A 22,879-nucleotide genomic window follows, 5' to 3' on the forward strand; every position below is an offset into this window, starting at 1 on the left:
TTACGTGTTGGATCCAGGGGCCAGTTTTGTATTTAAAAAAAAGCCCTTGATTGTACTACTGTATAGGTCAGAACTACATGAAGGCCCTTTTTGCAGAAAACAATGACAATAATTGGTCCTCCGCCGTCCTGCTCAGCTGATGCATAGGACCGAGGACTCTGGGGTTTAGGAAGGAGGAAAGAGAGGGATGGATAAAGAGTGAAATGAAGGTCAGGGGCCGGCGTGTGAAAGGAAAGCAACCGGGAGGTGAGAGGAACAAGCGTGTGCTTCAGGCCCAGGCCATGAAATAGAACACTGATGACACAACAGGAGTGTGATGTGTGCTGCGAGTGTGAAAATTACACACTCGAATAATTCAGTTTAATCACCTGCCGGATTGCTTCAGGATGCGCAATGAAATATTCTTGAGTGGTTTATAGTCTACCGTTAATAAACACAAGAGCTAATAAAAATAATACTAAATAAAATAACAATTATAGATCAAAACAATAATCTATTACTTCATATTGTAATATTGAATCATATATCTATCTATTTCTCTATCTATCTATCTATCTATCTATCTATCTATCTATCTATCTATCTATCTATATATATATATATATATATATATATATATATATATATATATATATATATATATATATATATATATATATATATATATATAAGGTTCTTTCCACACCTAAAATACATTTCAATATATTGCACAAGCTGCATATAACCTCATAAGAACCATTTTAAATTAAAGTTCATGTATCAAACATCATAAAGCACTTCACGTTTCTCATAAAACATGTAATCAGCGATGCTACGTTCCCGTTGTTTCAAGTAAACGTTGCCATTATCTGAGTGGAAAATTAGACCTATCGTACACTAACTACAGCTAAAGCATCGCATTTAAGACGTCCAGACCGTTTGTCAAAACACTTATTTCAGGCTGTGCACTATCACAGAGCAGCCACTAGTGGGCGCTCTATGCTCAGGGAGTGCGGTCTTCTACGGTCCGCTCCATGATGGGGCGCCTTAAACTTTGGTCCAGCAGCCGGACATTAGCTAGTGCTGGAAGCAACTTTGCGGCGGCTTGCGGATCAAACTAAGCAATACAAGCAAAGCTAAACAATATAAAATCTGCCACCGGTATGTTGCTGGGCGTCTTATCGTGGTTTATCTGCCTGAAATAAATAAGCCGGCGAAACGTGAGGGCTATTTGAAGGAGCGCTTGCTTGGCCGTTTGGTTTGAAGACGCCTTCCTCGAGCTGTGAGGTAAAAACAGCCAGTTAGCCAGACAGCTAATAACAAGATGAAAACACCGCTACATGATAAGCTGTAGAAAGCGTAATTTGAACTGACAGACATCGTCGTGTTGGGCAACAATTTGTCCTGGTGATGGGTATTTAAGGGAATCATGGAAACCGAAGTATTTAACGCTAGTTAATCTGTAATAACAGCTCCGGGGACCATTTTTCAGGCATTGTTATTTAACCTAGCTAACCTAGCTAACACCGCTATATCACTTGTTGCATCTGACAGAGTGGTTTGACAGAGATGCTGCAGTCGTGCCTTCTCCCCACTAAGATTAGGCGTCTTACCTACTGCGAATTATTTTATCATATTTATTTTTTTCGACAACAGATCACTGTTAGAGCTCTCATGGAAACGATTGTTTGAAATATTGATCTTATTGGCGGACTATAGTGTACCCTTTGTTGACATCAGACACAACGGCTGTGGAGTAGTCCGCTAGTACTGACTCGTCACTAGTTTATAATAACTGGGTACCTTTGTCGTCGTGTCTTACTCTGTTTGGACCCACGCGTGTATGTTTGATGACATTTACAGTAACTAATAGAACCTACACCTAACAGAACTATAAAAACGTTAATCTATCACCTTATGATGTTGATAAAGTCGACCCAGTTCAGTATACAGTGTACTTTACAGTTTTTGAGCGCGGATTAAGCCTATGAATAGACTTGCGAGCGTCCAAACGGCTAGGGTTACTTCAGGTATAGTAGATATTCTTGTCTGTTATATGTGCTGCTGGGATACTAAAAAATGCTACATTCATGCTGTTACTGTGTTGTGCCGTTACTTTGTTCAGTACTGCTGTCCAGGAGTGAGGGGTGGATGGATGGGGAAATTGGGCTTCCTCTGATTTATTTTTTTTCTCTTGGCCTCTCTCCTATAGTCCACTTAACGCAACTTCAAAGAAAACCTTATTTCCTGGCTTTTGCCTGGCTTCCTAACTTGAACTTTTACAGTGAGGAAAAAAGTCACACGCTCTGAAATGACTTTACTTTCCTATCTTAGTACACAGTTGATCTGTTACCCTAGAAGCTTTTTACTTGCAAGTATATTAGTTGGATTGCACTGATCAAGGATTTAGTAGCTCTTGCCTACTTGTCATGAAGTAACTGAAAAATAATGTTTGCGATTTTGTTTCTGCATGGTGTTCTGACCTGTTCTTTTCCTGTTCCCTGCTCCCTGCTGCATGCTTCCTTCCAAGATCTCTGCCGCATCTGTTAACATCACTATGGGCAGAGCCGGCGCTAACAGTAACCCCCGTGATCTCTCCTCCATGAAAGGCTCTCCATGCCACAAAGGCGGTGGAGGTGGACCTGAAGCCCCCTCCCGCTCTGCTCCCAGTCCCGACCCAGCCTGGGAGGTGGTGTGTGTCCAGGCCAAGCCGGAGGCGGATCGGAGCCGGAACCAGCAGGCGCATCGCCGGTTCCCCCCGGAGCACCAACAGCAGCAGGAAGGGGTGCGGAAGGAGAAGGAGCGGGCGGCACAGGAGCTCGTGTTCAGGCCGGAGCGGCAGAGAGCCTCGGAGCGCTGCCGGCCAGCACTGGCCAGGGAGTTGCTCGACGGCACCACCCTGTGGCGGCCCGGGGAGTTGCACAGCGCTTTGGCTGACGAGATCACTGGCGTCGGGGCCGACGTGGGTGCCTGGCAGGCACAGAGCGAGCCAGGGTGTCTGGGGAACGGGCGGGCGTACCGTAAGCTGGAGGAGCTCCTGGAGGCCCTGCATGGGGAGGCGCGGGGGGAGCAGGCTGCCCTCCTGCGTTGCCTCCGCCAGGAAGTGGAGCTGGAGAGGAGCTACTTCGTGTGCCACTTGCTGGAGGCGCATGGACACAGCACGCGAGGGGAGGAAGAGGAGAAGCGCGGCACAGATGGGGAAGGGCGTACGCACAGGCCGAGGTCGAAGAGCTGCGCAAACCTGCTGAGTACCGTCCCGCCTCGGAGTGGACAGCTGCTCCTCACACGCTCCTGCTCGCTGTCTCAGAAACCCCAGCACACGTGTCTGCCACCCACAAAATGGAGCAGGCAGACCTCGTGCAGCTCATCAGAGATGAAGGATACTCATCGCTGCTCTTTGCCAGTGGAAGAGAGGACCACCAATGTAGGGAGCTCTGGACCCGTCCCCGAAAGGACTTCACCCGATGCTGGGTGGGACCCACCGAGATCCAGTCCGTCCCTGGAGAAGTCGTCTCCCTCCAGATGTTCGGAGGACACCATGGATGACATGGTAATAGAGTCTTGTCTTTGCTGTTTTCTGCTTTTTGGGGAGGCTGGTTACCTAGCAACAAGAATGGGTCTTATTTCGAGGGGCTGAGCTAGTGTGAGCATGCCTGTCTGCGTAACTCCCAGAAACCAACACCAACTCCAAGAAACCAACATAATCTCTGCTTGACTCAGCTGCCAATTCAGAATTCCTAAAGTTGCTGGGACTGTAGCTAGATTGCAGTAATCCCTGTGGAGGGGGGGGGGGGGGTTTAAATGTGTGAAACTGGCAGTTTATCCAGGGAGTCTGACTGTACAGGTGAGAGACAGCCCCTCACATCCGCAGAGCTCTCTCTCTCTCTCTCTCTCTCTAGCTGACACAGCTCACCTCCCTGGAGCTCGTGCCTTTAGCTGACCTGGATCCTGCTGGACCTGCCAAGTCACTGGCCTCCCCCGACCTTGGCAGCCACCATTGGCACCGCCTCGGGCATCTCAGTTCCGCCTCCTAGCCGTCTCACAGCTCTGTATGGCCATTAGTTTTGTACACTAGCAATAAAATTATTAAATTAAAAGAAAGGTTTGCGTCGCTTAGCACCGCCTCAGCGTACCTGCTTGGCTTTTTCTGAGGTATGACGTTAGCAGCCCACCTTTCAGCAGGTCCGTGGCAATGCCTGGGTTCCCTATGTTTCCTACGCGTAACTGACAAGAGGCAGAGCCTGATTGGCCGTGAGGGCAGTAAGCTCCACCATGACATTTGCCCCTCCCCCCTCTGAGAGGGAGGGCTCTTTTCCTGACCCCGGCTCTGCTTCTCCAGGCCGTACTGTCAACGTACTGCCATCGGTGGTTCCCTTTTCTTCATAACAGTTAGGGTACAGGTCAGTATTACAGAATCATACACTCCCATCATATTTTGCAACATTTAATGATATGATCGTGACCTTGTGAAATGAACCTCCAGTGCCTCCTGTTAATTCTTCTGTGGGGAAGTTAATTTAGCTGCGGTCGTACGGCGGTTTGTGTTAATCTCTTTTGTTTTTATTCCCTGGAGCGATGTGCACGCCCTTTATGTGGTCCTCATGCTGATATCCTGGCCTCTCTTTCTCTCTCTCTCTCTCGCTCTGTCTCTCACACTCTTTCTTTCTCTCTCTCTCTGTCTGTGCACCACTTCTGCACTGTGGTGACTACTTCTGCACTGTGGTGATGGATTGAATTTTCATTACCATTTTAATGAAGGGTGAACAACAGACGTGTTAAATGGTCCCATTTCCACTATGCAAACAGATGCGTGCACACACACACACACACACACAAAGAGAGAGGAGGGAGGACAGAAAACATGGCGCTTTGCACCGAGTTGTCCGTTTTGCCAAGAAAAGTGCTTTACGCATAGCTAATGACTTGCGGTTCTGATGATGAATTCTTTGTTACAGAAGGGAGCCAGACTGTGACGTCAGTGCTAAAACTCCTTATTTGTATGCAGTCCTCAGTTTGCAGTCCTCAGAGAGTCTGTGTGTCTGTGTGTCTGTGTGTGTGTGTGTGTGTGTGTGTGAGAGAGAGATCTTATGGTGAGATGTGATCTGATTGTGTGTGAGCGCCAAAGCACTGTGATGCTACGTTATACGCTAGCGCTGTCCCGGGAGGAGGTGCGAGTGCAGCGGGGCATCTCATGGGCACGAGACCATCCTCTTTGATCCCTGACTTCCGCCTCCTCGCGGAGACCCCAGCCGTCGCTCGTCGCGAAGCAACCCAAAGGAAATTGGAAGGGAGGAAGAGCAGAAGCAGGACACCCGACCCCGACCCTGACCCCGAGCACGGCGCAGTTAGTGCACCGAGATGTCTACATCAGGAGCTCCACTGTGTTTTGTTAGCTTCATATGCGACCAGTTTGCCTCTTTTATACGTGAATTAGGAATATGGATGTCTATCTGTAGATTACTGTATACTTGCCAAAGTTATGCAGGGTTCCTTTGATACGTTGGACTCTTGATTTGAGGGGTGATCTTATAGAGCCGTATATCTGTGAGAGCGGGGGGGGGGGGGGGGGGGGGGGGGGGGGGGGGGGGAGAGAGAGAGAGAGAGAGAGAGAATACTGGGACACAGTTGAGGCAATATTATAACTGGGTCATCTTGGGGCGCTTCCTCCACCCCAACCCCCAAAACGAGCAGTGTTCAAGTATTAATTAAAACTCCAGCCCAACCCAGCAGGCTGGAGTAGAGAGCCTTTCAGGGTCGTTGTGTTTTGGCTGTGGTTACCACGTCCCTCTCCGAGCGGCCTGCAGGGGTTGGGAAACAGATGCTCTCCATGCTCTCCTCATATCTGAGGTAGCATCGGCTAGGCCAAGCCTCGTCTGATCTTCCAAATATGAGGTTGGTGTGTTTTAGGAGGTTGGGGTGGTGGTGTGTGCCTTTCTAGAGGTTACTTCACTTGCGGTAGTTCCCCAAAAGTAATGTCTGAGATTATGAATGCACACAGACTAGCTTCTTCTGTGAAACTTGCAAAATATTTGCATCATGTGCCTCCAAAACCATGAATTCCTTCCATGTTAAATTTACAGTCAGCAATTCTTTCTCTCTCTCTATTGTAATTTCTTTCCTGACTGTCTTCATCTGGTTTAATCTTTCTTATTTCATAAAAACCTGGACATATTGATAACGCATGAGAGGCATACACTACTTCTCTTGCTAGTTATCCTCCGCAACTGATGACCCTGTTGGGAATTGAGCACTAAAGGAATATTCCGCCAGACCGTCCACACAAAGCTGGAGAAACAGTAACCCTGATTTATTGATCGAACATTTAACACGCGCTTGTTCTACTTCTTATTAATTTTTAGATTATAGATCCATGACGACATTGGATATTAAGGACGTGTTCACAAAATTCCCTCGTAGGCTTCCACTGTGATCCGGACTAGCATTCCCGAAGATCCCTCACACCCATACAGGAGAAGTCAGTGGAAGTTGTAAATAACAAAGTCATGGTCTCTGTAGGACCAGCACATTTCTGCATAACATAAACTAATGGAAAATCTTAAACTGGGTTTATCATTACTCCCCTAGTAGAATGCTGAATTACATTTGTAGATTACGTGGTGTGCTACTGTGAATATTGTGCTCCTTTGATACTGTTGTTGAGCTGCACATGAGTAGCATGCTTGTGTTTAATGGTCTGGTTAATGACTTAAATGTATAGTGCTTATCCAGGGCCTGGTGATCACCGAGTGTGTCGCATCTGCCAAATGGGATTTTCACGGAGGGAAATCAGCGTTTCTTTTTGTTCTCTCTTTCTTGTCCTTTCCTGTCGCTCTTTATGTAGCGTGGGTGTGTGCGTGTGTGTTTATTCTCTGTGGCTGGCACCGCCTGTCCGTTTCTAAAGGAAGGTGATGGTTAGCTGATGTGAGGTGTTCCCGCGGAGCTAGAGGCAGGGGTGTGTTTGCGTGGCGAGGTGCGTTCGTGTTCCTTGCTGACGCCACGCTCCAGCAGCCTTCCCCCTAATTGACCCTCCGCCCAAGGTGAAGTGGTGCAGCGTGGGACGCAGCCCGAAGCTGAGCGAGTGGCAGGCCCTCCTTGTTTTCACTTCTGTTTTAGTGACGCGTGTTGACGTTGTCGCAAACGTTTGATCTGCATTACAAATTCAGATAATTTTTACTCATCATATAGGCAGAAGGCACCTTTATAGGCACGCGTGCCGCAGTTCTCCCCATAAACCGTGATTGATGTTCCCGTCCTTTTTCACCGTCAGTTGATCAGGAACCTGCAGTGGGGCCTTTTGCCACCCTTGGGCTGTCTGTCTGTCTCTCTGGGATACATGAACACCCCCCCCCGGCACTCCTTTGAGTCCAGCTGTCTCCAACGTTGTGGTCAGCTGATGGTCAGCCACTCCAAAGGCTGTCAGTGTGTGGGTCCATGTGAGGGAGGGCATCCCCACACTTCAGTGGTTGGGTGAGTCTGGGTAGGCGCTGCAGTACCTGCCCCCCACTCTGACCCAGGAATGGTCTCTGCCATTAGATCTGGTTCTCAAGTCCAACCTATGGCCAGAGCTAGTGGGTGTGATGGGCATCAGTAACGCATTTTCCCCCCATCTTGCAGAGAGGCAAAGGTAGGCCGGCGATGATGTCTTAACTGAGCGACCAGGTTGGTAGCCATGGCCGCTCGGTTAAGGCTTTACGACTCGATGATGCTAACACCCAAAGCCCAGTGATGATCGATGTCTGGGGGACTCTAGCCAGCTGGTGCCCGGGTGACCTGGCCCGTGGACTGTTCTAGACTTGCCGGATTGAATTCTTACTTTCCAATGTGATGGTCATGCACATCACAGCAGTTCTGCCCCCAGGGATAGCCCAAGCAGAGGGTCAGTGCAGTACATTAAGACCCTGCTTGCTGTTGAGCTAGCATGAAAAGAGGCGGTTTCCCTGAGGCTCTTCAGTACACCCTGGAACATTATATTCCCATGTTGCTGCTTTACATTGCGACATGCATTGCGTTATATTAAAACACAATATTTAATGTTTAATGCCATGTTTAACGGTCGTTCTGATTTTGTTGGATCACACGACTGCCCCAATTCATTAAATCCCAAGAGCACAACATTCTGTAGTTTCTTTCTAATTCGGATAATCTATGTGTTCTTGGCAAACAGTATTTACAAAATGTGCCTAATGAATAGCATTCAGAAGTCCAGTAAATGTCTGGGTTTTTGTTTTTGGTTTTTTTTGGTGGGTGGGTTTTTTTTGCAAGAGCTTGCCCTGTGAAAACTGGGTGGTCCTGCTTGCCTGTGCCATTATGTTCAGGTCTTCTTGAGTAGTGCAGTAGGCTGCAAGTCTGTGATGGGGCTGTCAACCAGACATGCTAATTGGAATATTAGTACCACGCCCATTTTTGAGCAGTGTTTTATCATATTCCTGTTCTTTTTAAAAAAAAAAAAATTTAATATAGAACAATTAGATAAATCTATCACTCTAGTATCATAAAAGCATGAATAATATTTACATTAAGTTTCCTGGGTCTTTTAACACATCCACAAAATACTCATGTGAAAACATGAGTAACATTGGTTATGATGTACGTGGCAAATAATTTGGAATTTTTAAAAAATGTTTGGTAAACTATAGACATGTTTAAGTTTTCTTCCACCACTTAACATCCAGTTTCATACTAGTCTGAACAGTAGTTCGGGACGAAAGGTTTGAACCGCATAGTAACAAAAGAGCTGCAGGCGCTAAAAACATTCCAAGAGGTTGACGGTGCTCTCACTTACGAGCCTAATAGCAGCCTTATTTATATCAGTATCTCAAAAGTCAGTACTGCAATAACGGCCAACAAATGGTATATCGCCACCGTGATCTTCACCATTACCAGTCATGCCTTCACTGCTTCTTTGCAGGCTGCACCGGCTGAGGGTCTGTCGGCAGGTCTAATATCGTGAGCCAAAGTGCGCGTGAACACGTGAAGACGGCTTGATGCGTTTCATTCCCTTCGTAACCCAAGCAAACGGGGACATTATTCAATTACCATAGAATTACCTCCGCCACTCTCATGGGTGGAGTCTCCCTGTGCCTTCAGATCCCGCGTGTAGTCATGAATGTGTGTCATTGAACTGGCCGTTGCTGGCCCCAGAAGCACTAGCACTGCTGCGGCGTTGCTGCTGCCGAGACTGGCAGTGCCAGAGCTATTTAGGCAGGGTTCTGTTTAAAGCAGGGTTTTCCTTTTCCAACTTACCGAACTGGAAAATCTAGAATCTCTCTGCCACATATAGGCTGTATTAACACAAGTACACCTGTATGCACACAGGCTCCAGGGTGGAGGTACTCTCCCTGGGGTTACACTGTATCCAAATGTTTTTGCTCAGTGGAGAGGTGATAAGGTAATTAGCAGGAGCTATTTTTCTGCACCGTGGCACAATTCCAGCCAGCAGAAATGAAGGGTTGTGGAGGTGGGGGTGGTGGTGGTGGTGGTGGCTTCATTGATGATGGCTTCATTTGCTAGCCACACACTCGCCTGCCACGTCTGTTTACTTGTGTGATGTACTGAATTTAGTGTGACAGTTGTGTGTTTGTGTGTGTGTGTGTTTGTCTGTGTGTTGGGGGGTGAATTCTGTGGGCACTCAAAAGCCCCCACAGATTTAATGAAGTGATGTGGTTAAGGAATCACTATGTTCTTGCTTCCTGTTTTATTCATATCTGTCACTATACGTCATGTGCAGCATGTATGAGGGGAGGATGTGTGTGTGTGTGTGTGTGTGTGTGTGTGTGTGTGTGTGTGTGTGTGTGTGTGTGTGTGTGTGTGTGTGTGTGTGTGTGTGTGTGTGTGTGTGTGTGTGTGTGTGTGGGTGGGTGGGTGGGTGGGTGGGTCTGTGTGGCCTCTCTTCTGGCCTCCCTTCGCGTTGCGCTGCGCTGCCTCTCCAGCAATCAATAGGCAGCAGACATCATTCCAGCGTCATTTCCATGGAAACCAGCTCCCTCCACCAACGGGATTGGCTCCCTCCCAGAGCCTGTCCTCTCGTGATAGGATGTCCGGCCCCCCCCCCCATCTCCCTCCCCTTCCTCATTCACATAGACAAGCACGCACTGGCTTTTCCAGCCACTTGCTCTCCATGCCACCTTCCTCTCACATCTTTAATGTCGCCACGTCGCCGCGGAAACCGGACCAGCGCCAAGGACCGGTTCCTCTCCCCTCGAAGCAGCACGAGTGCGGGGGAGAAGCGGTTAGGAGAGAAGGAAGAGAGAAGAAGACGTAGCACACGATAACCAGCTTACCGACAGAAAGGCACTTGGTGGGGGGGGGAGTCTGTTTTTGAAAAAAGCAGTCACTCTCTCACTCTCTCTCCTTCTGTCTTCCTCTCGGCGTCACTGGCACTGTATGGATCTTCTGCGGATGCTTCTGCGGCTGCTTGGATCTTGATCCCCCCCTGTAACGACAGCGGGGACCCGTCTCTGACGTGGGGATACTTTGCGGGGACGTCCGCCCCACGGGAACTAGAAGCGCTGCAGCACCGACGACAAATTGTCCCCTCACGGAGCCGGTTAACCCCGAACGGAGTGATGACTGCACCCGCACCGTAACTGCGTGTCGCTGCTTCTTCGCTCACGTCGCCTAAATCGGACTGCGCCTGGTGGTTTCGATTTCAGAAAAAAAGTCTCCTTGCTTTTTCACTTCCACTGTTTCAGCCACACTGACCATCAGAAGAGCAGAGTCAAGGGGGAGGGTCCGGCTATCCGGAGAGGGTGATGCTCAGCCGATCGGCGTGATGCCCCCGCCCCCTCCCTGCTTTTCCCGCCGCGGTCGTTGAATGAGGCTCCATCTCTACCACCCTGTTGCGCTCGCCGTGGGCTGTGCTCCCCATGTCCCCCCGCTGACCACCGCCCCCCCGTTTGACCCCGCCTTCCCATGTGCAGCTGGCAGCTGGCCATGCACGACCTGCGCGCCCGACCCGAACCCCCGCAGCGCGTCGACCGGCTGGCGGCTCCCGGGCCGGGCGAACCCGGCACTCCAGCCGTGGCGGGGCGTCCGGAGCAAGAAACACCGGAGGAAGGGCTCGGGCCGGCAGACGGCACAGCCGTGGTCAACGGCGACGACGGCGTAAGAGCGTCACCCGCCGTTCGGGGCAAACATCGCTCGCCCCACAAGGAGCTCAACGGGCACGAGGCAGAAATGCTCCACAAGGTGGGTGCGGAAAACCCCCAGCCAAAGCCAGGACGGCCTTGCTGGGGTCTCTTTTGCAGGTCACTTGGCCATCTTGGGTTATACTTCGAGTGCGCTAGCCTCCGCATGTCCGCTCGCCGCATAGGCACATGAACACGCCCACGTCCCATCCACACGCGCCTCGTAAACCTGCGGCGAGTGTTCCGGCTATATCCGGACGCAGCGGGTGACCTCGATTTCCTACCACTGCAGAACAGAAGTGGGCCAGCCAGGAAATGCATCATCTGTAGCTCAGCACTGGCAGCACACAAGGATACCATACATTCAGGGCATCAGGGCATGCTGAAGGGGTGCAGGGGCACGCGGACATTAACGCGCCTCACGTGCGGCATGTTTTTAAAATCCCATGTTTCCTGTTTCCTGCTGGCCTAATTGATGACATTGTTTGTTTACTAATCTTAATATCCATGCTTTTGAATTTGTGTCTTGATTGAGTTTAGCGGGTCTATTGCAGGTCTCGGCAGTAAAGTGTAGCTCAGTCCTCAGAGATTAGATTAGGTCCATTACAGGCTGGGCAGCGGTGGAATCACAGCTGTCGTATTCACATAATGAATAGATGCGTTTTGCACCCACAGGCATTTTCACGGCACTGTAGTTGTAACTCCGGCAGCCAGCAGATATTGCGGAAGGGCTTTGATGGGTTCAAGGCCAGGGTCGTGGCCAGGGTCAGGGGATGGAGGAAAGATGAGGGGAGGAGAGAAAAGACAGACGAGAAAAGCGGATAGATGACTGGACGGGTGGATCGACGGAAAGGCGACTGGGTACGATAAATGTTTGTGTTTATTTGTTTTTCTCTCTTCCATCTCCTGAACTCTCCGTGAGCCCGCCCCCCCACCCGCCAGTCCTCTGCCCCTCCCCCACGTGCCCCCCCCGTGAGCGAATGTCCTCTCACTGCGTGTCTGCTGAGGGACGAGCTGCACGCTTCAGCCCACCCTGCCAAGTGCGTCACACCGCCTCACCAGAGAAAAGACGTCATTAAAGGGAAAAAGTGTAGAGGACTGCTTACAGCGTGGAAAAGCGTGTCCGACCAGTCCTGTCCCAACACAGCTTGAACATCTGTTTGTTTACTCCTTTCTTGATGCCTGTGAGAACACTTTGGACATGCTGTGGGTCACGTACTCCGGTATGTGGCAGTGACCCGTTAATTCATTTCGTCGATCTGTCCCTACCAGTCACTGTCCATTGTTCAGGTTATGTGCGATGCCCAGTTCCTAATGAGCAGAGTGGAGTGTTGCCGTAATAAAGCAGGAAGTGGAAGAGCACCATGTGGAAATCTTAGCCTAGCAGGAGCAGTTATGGGATGGTGTGTGTGTCGTGTGTCGTGTGTATATAAAGTCATTGTTTATTCACATTTTATCCCAGTTCCACTAAGATTTGATGAAAGTAGTGTGACTGATCATATCATATATATTTCACTCCTTTTGTGGGCAGTGGTAGCTCAGTGGTTAAGGTACTTCACTTGTAATCGGAAGTTTGCTGGTTCAAGCCCCACCACCATGTTGCCACGTTGGGCCCCTGAGCAAGACCTTTAAAGCCGTTAATGTAAATGGTTCACATGAGTATGTTTTTACGTGAGATATGATACATTTCTAAAGTCAGACCTCATATTTTAAGCATAAGTGCCATATTATGTCTTTATTCAGTGCTCTAGGTCCAACGGTACCTCATTAGGAAGGGAGCTGAGCCTCTTCTGAAGATTTTGATATGAAACATATGGGTATCTTGCTATAAATGAGTGCATTTAATCTGAATTTTAAAAATATATGCAAAAACAGAAAATTCCCCGAGATTTCAGAGGGTTATGGAGTAATAAGCAGTTAGACTATGTTAGGAGCACATCTTAATGCTGTGTGTGTGAGTGTGTGTGCGCATGTGTGTGTGTGTGTGTGTGTGTGTGTGTGTGTGTGTGCACACCACTTGTCTATGTAAGGCACATACTCGCACATGACTGCCTGGCCACACACAGTATGTCCACACTCTGGCTACATGTGTGAGTATGTGCACACTCTGGCTATGTGTGTGAGAGTGTGTGTGTGAGAGTGTGTGCGTGCGTGTGCGTGCGTGTGCGTGCGTGTGTGTGTCTGGTGCTTTTAGCCCCACCATTGCCATATGTGGCTCGGTGTTTGACAGTTGAGGTTCTGAGAGAGAGTCTGGCCAAACTACTGCGCTCACGTCTGGAGGAAGCCTGTTTTCTCGCGTGAGGACATGAGCCAGGTGTTCAGTCATGTGAGCAGATTTAACCAGGGGGCATGCGTAATGCTTATTAGCTCCAGATTCACGTGGAAAATGGGTGCGGGGAGGTTTTATTAGACGTGGTAGTGTGGGGGTGGTTTTATTAGATGTTGTAGTGTGGGGGGTGGGGCGGTTTTATTAGACGTGGTAGTGTTGGGGTGATTTTATTAGACGTGGTAGTTTGGGGATGGGACGCTTTTATTAGACGTGGTAGTATGGGGGCGGGGCGGTTTTATTAGAGGTGGTACTGTGTGGGTAGGGTAGTTTTTATTATTTTAGTATTTTATTTATGTGGTGGCTTTATTAGATGTGGTTGTGGGGGGGGTTATTAGACATGGTAGTGTGGGGCGCTTTTATTAGGTGTGGTAGAGTAGGGGGTGGTAGTGGGGGTGGTTTTATTAGACATGGTACTATGGGGGTGGGGCGAGTTTATTAGATGCTGTATGGGGGCGGGGAGGGTTTATTACACTTGGTAAGATGGGACCATGGCAGGTTTATTAGTTGTGGCTAGGTGGGGACGGGGCAGGTTTAGTAGTCGTGGTTAGATGGGGGCGGGGCAGGTTTATTAGTGGTAAGATGGAGCGGGGCGGGTTTATTAGACGTGGTAAGATGGAGCAGGGCGGGTTTATTAAACGTGGTAAGATGGAGCGGGGCGGGTTTATTAAACGTGGTAAGATGGGGCGGGGCGGGTTTATTAGACGTGGTAAGATGGAGCAGGGCGGGTTTATTAAACGTGGTAAGATGGAGCGGGGCGGGTTTATTAAACGTGGTAAGATGGGCCGGGCGGGTTTATTAAACGTGGTAAGATGGGACGGGGCGGGTTTATTAAACGTGGTAAGATGGAGCGGGGCGGGTTTATTAAACGTGGTAAGATGGAGCGGGGCAGGTTTATTAAACGTGGTAAGATGGAGCGGGGCAGGTTTATTAAACGTGGTAAGATGGAGCGGGGCAGGTTTATTAAACGTGGTAAGATGGGGCGGGGCGGGTTTATTAAACGTGGTAAGATGGGGCGGGGCGGGTTTTTTAAATGTGGTAAGATGGAGCGGGGAGGGTTTATTAGTGGTGGGTAGGTGGGGGCAGGGCAGGTATTTTAGATGTGGTAAGGTGGGTGTAGAGCGGGTTTATTAGACGTGCTAAGATGGAGCGGGGCAGGTTTATTAGTGGTGGGTAGGTGGGGGCAGGGCAGGTATTTTAGATGTGGTAAGGTGGGTGTAGAGCGGGTTTATTAGACGTGCTAAGATGGAGCGGGGCAGGTTTATTAGTGGTGGGTAGGTGGGGGCAGGGCAGGTATTTTAGATGTGGTAAGGTGGGTGTAAAGCGGGTTTATTAGACATGCTAAGCTGGAGCGGGGCAGGTTTATTAGTGGTGGGTAGGTGGGGGCAGGGCAGGTATTTTAGATGTGGTAAGGTGGGTGTAAAGCGGGTTTATTAGACGTGCTAAGATGGAGCGGGGCGGGTTTATTAGTGGTGGGTAGGTGGGGGCAGGGCAGGTATTTTAGATGTGGTAAGGTGGGTGTAAAGCGGGTTTATTAGACGTGCTAAGATGGAGCGGGGCAGGTTTATTAGTGGTGGGTAGGTGGGGGCAGGGCAGGTATTTTAGATGTGGTAAGGTGGGTGTAGAGCGGGTTTATTAGACGTGCTAAGATGGAGCGGGGCGGGTTTATTAGTGGTGGGTAGGTGGGGGCAGGGCAGGTATTTTAGATGTGGTAAGGTGGGTGTAAAGCGGGTTTATTAGACGTGCTAAGATGGAGCGGGGCGGGTTTATTAGTGGTGGGTAGGTGGGGGCAGGGCAGGTATTTTAGATGTGGTAAGGTGGGTGTAGAGCGGGTTTATTAGACGTGCTAAGATGGAGCGGGGCAGGTTTATTAGTGGTGGGTAGGTGGGGGCAGGGCAGGTATTTTAGATATGGTAAGGTGGGTGTAGAGCGGGTTTATTAGACGTGCTAAGATGGAGCGGGGCGGGTTTATTAGTGGTGGGTAGGTGGGGGCAGGGCAGGTATTTTAGATGTGGTAAGGTGGGTGTAGAGCGGGTTTATTAGACGTGCTAAGATGGAGCGGGGCGGGTTTATTAGTGGTGGGTAGGTGGGGGCAAGGCAGGTATTTTAGATGTGGTAAGGTGGGTGTAAAGCGGGTTTATTAGACGTGCTAAGATGGAGCGGGGCGGGTTTATTAGTGGTGGATAGGTGGGGGCAGGGCAGGTATTTTAGATGTGGTAAGGTGGGTGTAGAGCGGGTTTATTAGACGTGCTAAGATGGAGCGGGGCAGGTTTATTAGTGGTGGGTAGGTGGGGGCAGGGCAGGTATTTTAGATGTGGTAAGGTGGGTGTAGAGCGGGTTTATTAGACGTGCTAAGATGGAGCGGGGCGGGTTTATTAGTGGTGGGTAGGTGGGGGCAGGGCAGGTATTTTAGATGTGGTAAGGTGGGTGTAGAGCGGGTTTATTAGACGTGCTAAGATGGAGCGGGGCGGGTTTATTAGTGGTGGGTAGGTGGGGGCAGGGCAGGTATTTTAGATGTGGTAAGGTGGGTGTAGAGCGGGTTTATTAGACGTGCTAAGATGGAGCGGGGCGGGTTTATTAGTGGTGGGTAGGTGGGGGCAGGGCAGGTATTTTAGATGTGGTAAGGTGGGTGTAAAGCGGGTTTATTAGACGTGCTAAGGCGGTTAGCAAGTGGCTGAGGTTCTGTTGAGGAGCAGTGGGAGGTTTTGATAACAGCTCAGGGTCACTGGTCCTTTGTTTCAGACGTGTTGTGCTATGTAGCCGTTCCCTCCAGACCCCCGTTCCTCTCTCCCTGTCTTTGATCCTTTTGTTCTGTACACTTACCCTGATATACTCTCTCTCGCTCTCTCTCCCTTGTGTCTCAGTGGTCTCTTCAGTTTCTCTCTCTCTTTCTTTCTCTCCCTCTTTCTCCCTTTCCGTCTTTTTTCTCTTTTTTGAATTGTTCTGTCCCTTTTCTTTACCTTTGCTTTTCCACACTCTGGACTGATGTCGTTTTCCTCTCCGACACTCTCCCTCCTCTCCCCTCTTCCCCGAGCCTCAGACAGTCGGGCAGTGACACGTGTATAAGCACCCCCTCCCCTCCCCTCCTGGTTATTTATGCTGCTGCAGTTATTAGGCTTTATGGTCTCTTTCTAATGCTCTCCCAGGGTTCCTCCTACACCTCCCACTCTAATAACCTGTTCAGACTGGTACATGCCTTCGCATGGTGGGTAAGGCTGATGGGTAAGCAAGCCGGAATGGGTCGAACGTTAGCTGTCCCTTAATTTTGCCCCTTGCGTGCTTTAGCCTGCATGTTTGTGAGTGCGGACTCTGTATGCGGGCTCACTCCGTAACAGCAGGGGAGAGCGTGTGTGGAGGTGACTGCTTTGAGAGTGTGCGTGTACCTAAATAGAAGATTCTGAATAGTTGATATAAACGCAACATTGCATGAAACACGCGCACGCACGCACAAAGTCACAGCACCTGTCATAGAGCCAAATGGCTGTACAGCCGAGGTGATCTGGTTGCTCACTAAATCACACTGACCATGCCGGTAAAAGTAGCGGAAGACCTCGTAATAATAACCCCTACAAAACAACCTTCCTGGGCCTCCCAGATTACTCATTCAGCTTTCGGGTCAAACTGCGACTTGACTAGCTAGCCTATACCTTGTGCAAAGGACACTGGGTATTTCTAAGCTTTGAGCATACGGACGTTACGGTTTGTTTTGATTGATTGTTTTTGTTTTCCTTTTTAAACATAAAAGTTCTGCTCTGGTGCGGTAGGTCATGCGCCTACGCTCACTATGACCGTGATTAATCACGTTATGAGATCAAACACTCCCCAGAGTCATTGTGCGTGTGTGTGTGTGGGGGGGGGGGGGGGGGGGGGGGTGGAAGAATCGATCTGCTCTGATGCTGCATGGCTTCCTGAGCTCTCTCCCCCTCTTCTCCATGGCTCGGTGGTCTTCGCGCGATGGTGAGGGCTTGGGGGTCTTGCACCCTTTGATTCCAGCGAGTCATTGCTCTTCTGAGCAATTGTTGCTTTAGTTCACTGTTGCTTTAGTTCACTGTGTCATTTAAGTGCCCCAGGGACAAACCCCAGATGGGATCTTTCCCCCTGCCCACCGCGGTGTTCAAACTGCTCAGGTGTCGAGGTTCTGGGAGGATACACTACTTGCAAGTGCTTCTGCACTTGAGTGATGAGAATGAGGAAGGCGGTGTCTGTGTGTGTGTGTGTGTTCTCTATTGTTACTCTGTTACTTGGTACCTCCCTGTGCCATAGCTGAATAGCCTGTCAATGAGCACTGTCAATTAAATCTCAACCAATTCAACTCAGACCTCCAATCCCATTTTAACACACACACACACTGTTTTTGGCTCACATGGGGAATTTGGTAAAAAGGAATTGGCTCCAGACAGCAGCACACCTCTGGTGCTTTGATGGCTCTGAGTGAACACTTGTCAGGCAGGGTGTGAATCAGACGGGCTGTCTCCGTCTGTGGCCCCGTGGGACCCTGGACACCAAGGGGGGGCGGAATCAAAGGGCCAATCTGGGAATCTTACCCTCATTCCTTTTTTTTCTTACACACACGCACGCACGCACACAGACTCATTACTTATGCTGATCCGACACTCTATAAACTCTTTTCATTAATAATTTTATTCTGCGTAGCTTGGAGTGGGGCTGAGCAAGACATCAAAGCTTTCACTGCATAATTTATTTATTTATGGGCTGCATCAGAATGCAGAGGCATGAATATTAAAGAAGAGTGTTTGTGCTGCTGCTCTCCACTCAGCTCACACACACACACACACACACACACACACACGCGCACACACACACACACACCACTGCGTGGTGGATCCAGGCAGAGGTAGCTGTTCTGGTGGACGGACTGCATTGTGAAAAGAGGGATTAGGGTGAAACAGCAGAAGGAACATGATGATGATGATATCACCTCTAGCTTGTTTCATTGCGCGTGTGTGTGTGTGTGTGTTTCAGCACTGTAGACTGGAAATTGGGTTCCTCCAATCCTCTTTTTCCTCATGCATACACACACACACACACACACACACACACACACATGCTCTCAAAGCGCGCACGCGCACAGATACTTCAGCCACTTCCCAGGTGTGAAATACTAGGTTTTTTCCTAGTTGTGTTAGGTCAGCACAATTTGGGCAAAAATATTGTATTGTGATTATGACGCTAGATATAGAGATTGTTGTATGCCTTGAAATATATTGAAATGCTCCTTCATGCAGCGTTGTTAAATTGGCCTATATTTATTTGAAAAATTGATTTTATAGACTGTAAATATAGACTTTATAGATGCTGTTGTCTTTTTTTTTGAGTGTGTGAATACAGTGATTGGAATGCCTGTAGGACGTTCGTCTGGAATCTCTCAGATGGGTCGGGATTTGTTGTGATTTGTTTGACAGGTTATTTGCATATTGCTGGCTTATGTGATATCAGTTGTGCACAGAGCAGCACTGCAGCAATGCTCAGCAGGCCATATATTGTGCTGCCCTAATTGTGTTTGTGGAGGGTGTGTGTGTGAGTGTGTGTGTGTGGAGGGGGGTGGATGTTTGTGTGTGTGTGTGAATATGAGGAGTGTTCATGTGATGTCCTGGTACAGAGCTGTAGACAGATCACAGATGTTTTTGTCATTGTGTCTGGTCCAATGGTCCTTCATCAAACACCAGCTTATATGCTGTTTCAGCAAGTCCAGATAAAAATCCCATACCTACCCCCACCATCTCTCTCTCACACACACACATACACACAAACACGCACTAAAGTTGTCACTCATTCAGTTCATTTTCAGTGTTTTATTGAAATTTATTGAAATTGAAATTCATACAGATGTTTCCAAAATACTGCTCTGTGTGTGTGTGTGTGTGTGTGTGTGTGTGTGTGTGTGTGTGTGTGTGTGTGTGTGTTGGGGAGGCTGTGAAGCTGGTATGCATGTTGCAAACACAGCTAAATGTGAAGCTGCACTTTGACTTTTATTAGGTCCTGCAGATCCATTTGCATTCAAATGTGTGTGGGAGGTGATCGGATGGTGATTATATACGGTTTTGGGTGGTGTACACATGTTTTGGGTGGTTTTGGTTGGTGTTTGATGCTGAAATGAGCTTGAAATGTGTTCTGCAAAGGCCAGTGTGTATACACACACACACACACACACACACACACACACAAAGCTGGTTGCTCCCCAAAGAGGTTGTGAGTCAGCACAGTGACATGCTGTATCTCCTGAAAAAATGACCTGTCTCTTTTTTGTGCCTTAGCCATTAATCCCAAACATGTGTACACACACACACACACACACACACACACACACACACACACACACACACACACACACACACACACACACACTCATTCTGTCCTCCTCTCACAGGGTCAGGTGTGTTGTAGCTCTGCGAGACTGGGTCCTTGGGAGTATTGATAGTGTAGACGTGTGTGAGTGGGTGTGGCTCTACTGTTATATCGTGTTCTATCAATGGACATGCTCCATATCCACGTAGTTAGAATGTATCAAACATGTGACAGCACACCCTCACTTGGTTAAGTGTGCATGTGTGTGTGTGTGTGTGTGTGTGTGTGTGTGTGTGTGTGTGTGTGTGTGTGTGTATTGTAATGTAGTGCTCCCACAAGGAGATTTAATTATTGATCTGAACAGGAGGGGTAGTGGTCTGCCCTCCGGAAACACATGTCCTGTCTTCTTTCAGTGTGGTGGTTAAAACATTAAGAAACCACATCACACACACACACACACACACACACACACACACATAGATACACACACACCCTTCATCTAATATCCTTACACCTAACAGTCCAGTACACCATGACAGCAGATAATAAAGCACAATAAAGCTGTTTTTTGGTTAAAGTTGCTCCTTAAGACTGATCTGAAATCAGTGAAGGCTGTAAGTGACTCGGGCGTGTCTTGGATCACACAGTGGCAGCTAATAATCCAGATGTTTCTGAAGTTCTGGGTCTTTTCCGCTCATGTCCATCAGACACTCTGCTGGCTCCCACCACTCCCCAGCGCGTCCACTACCCTTTTCTCTTGTCTTCCTCCCATCGAGGATTATACCGCGCAGTCTCGGCAGCACTGAGCCGCCGCCGCGAACGTACACGGACACGCCAGCATGTGCGGCGCTCCCGAATGGAAGTGCCGCCGTCTGTGGAGGGGATACGCCGTTCCCCCTACAGCTGGGTGGAGGCACTGCTAGCAGTCCTTTCATTTAAACAGAGGCACTTTGTTTAAGAGCCGGTCACAATGGCAGGAAAAGTGTTAGTTGTCCAGTTTGTTTCTTTTTTTGTGTCTGTGCGTGTGTCTCTCTGTCTCTCTCTACGCACGCATGCACGCACAAACACACACACACACACACACACACACACACACACACACACACACACACACACACACACACACACACACACACACATTCTCTCACACACACAGAAACACTGAGTCTCTAAGGACCCTTGTTACTGTTCAACATTTGTGTGACATTTTGTTCAACCCCCCCTTGGTATTTCACACACACACATACATGCACGTGCACCAACCCTAGGATTACTGTCTCCTCTCTCAATAGCCATGGCAACTAGCTGAGGGTGGATCGGTCCAGACAGGCACCGTTCAAGTCCAAGTCATTCCGTCCTGTGTGACATGGCTCTTAATGCGAACGCGTGACACCCTCTGACTGGTTCAGACCGTCCATAACCATAGGCAGCGTAAGGTAAACTGGTGTGAGGTCCGCAGCAGATGGCGGTGGTATCTGCATTTGTGACGCCGTCGACCGCATGTGTGTATCAGGCAGAGGACTTAACCTCTCGATTGCCGACTTAATCTGCATACATTAGCGCTGCGTTGCACGTACAGGCCAGATTATTTCCCCCCCTTGCATAATGGACTACAGTGATGAGGTTTAATGGTTTATTCTTTGGTCGTTTGCCAGAGAGGGCCGGTGGAGGGGGTTGGGGCGGATGAGGAGCACGCCCTTCCTCCCCCCCACCCCCCCAGCCGACGAAAAGCCACGACTGGTCCGCCAGCTCCCCTCCGGGAAATCTCGCTCCGGCAGCCACCTGGGCCCACGATGATGGAGCACAGCCCCAGGATCCGGCGCCAAGCCCTGGGGAGGGTAGGGCATAGCCACCCCAGCCGGCCTGGAAGGCATACGAGCACATGAAGTTGCCTTACGTGCTTAAGCCTACACGCTACACGTATGTCCCATTCTTCTGAACACATGAATATTATCAACATCGGAGGCATGCTAAATCGGCCGTGCGGCGCGCTCCCCGAGGGCCACGTTTCCAGTGCAGCGGGGAGGACGAGCGCCGGCTGTAAACCACTTAGGTGGGCATGATGGATGGTGGCCCCGCGAGCTGGGTGTCGTGACGGTGACAGACCGCTGACCCAGAGCAGAGGAGAGGAGCTGATGAGCCCATCACCCTCCGCCATCCTGAGTTAATATACTCGTTCATTCAAGAAGTCTTTTTATTCAGTGTTTATGAGCCTAGGGTAATGCTTGTTACATGTCCAATACGAGGGGCCCAGACTGAGGTCAATGGGGAAAAGCTCTCTGATGATATATATGCATAACCAGACCATCCATGCTTCCGAGAAGCAAACCCAAATCCAGAATTGCGGGCGTGGTCAAGCGCGCACCTCCGATCCCTCTCAGCAGTCCCGCCGCCTGTCGCTCGAGGTTTCCTGCCCCCTGCTGCGCGGCTGTGAGTGGTGCAGGAGAGCGAAGGAGATTGCCCTGATGCAAGTCTTCCTCCTCTCCTGCGTGTGCTGTGGTGGAGGAGGGTGGAGGAATGGAGTGGGAATTGAGAAACACACTCCGCCCCCCAGGTCATACTATGTCAAATCACGGGTGGGTTATCTTCATTTCTTTTCAGGTGGGATGGGATGACCTACTTTTGAAAGAAGGCTGTCTTATTATATCGTCAAGCTCTATCCAGTGTGTATTTCAGAGTATTTTTGGCAGCATTTGAAGCTGAATTTTTACCCTTGTCCAGGGCTTTCTTTACTCCATAGTTACATCGAATAGCTTAAAAGAAAGCACCAGACCCAGTTCATCTTAGGGAGCTCATTTGTACCCGGGTGGCACAGCGTGGGTTGAAGGGTTACAGGGATGATGAGATAATGTTTTGGCATGCGCAGAGTGGGCATTAATTACACAGAGCCTGATGAAGACAGGGGAGTGTGTGCATGCGCGCATGTGTGTTAAACCCCTATTTAACCTCTATTTGAGAGCAAAAATGGAAGGGGAGATCAATGAGTGTCTATCAGTCTTTTCTGTTACAGAGGCACAGCTGCAGACAAGTATATTATTTTCAGTTAGGGCTGTGTGTCAGTGCATGACTTGAGTGTGCGTGTGTGTGTGTGTGTGTGTGTGTGTACCTAACTGCTCCATCTCCTAGAATCTTAATTCTAATT

The 22,879-nt window shown here is 49.3% G+C and overlaps 1 protein-coding gene across 1 annotated transcript in view; it reads left to right on the top strand.

Moving 5' to 3' along the window:
• Positions 1-972: 972 nt before the first annotated feature.
• The window catches only part of LOC113577570 (peripheral-type benzodiazepine receptor-associated protein 1), a 67,064-nt gene continuing 45,157 nt past the window's right edge, over positions 973-22,879 (top strand). The window contains 2 exon segments of the mRNA XM_035526800.1: positions 973-1,266; positions 2,510-3,529. Coding sequence (XP_035382693.1) covers positions 2,537-3,529 — 993 coding nt within the window. The 5' untranslated portion in view covers positions 973-1,266; positions 2,510-2,536.

Source organism: Electrophorus electricus, chromosome 6, assembly GCF_013358815.1.
Source record: "Electrophorus electricus isolate fEleEle1 chromosome 6, fEleEle1.pri, whole genome shotgun sequence".
Lineage (NCBI taxonomy): Eukaryota > Metazoa > Chordata > Actinopteri > Gymnotiformes > Gymnotidae > Electrophorus > Electrophorus electricus.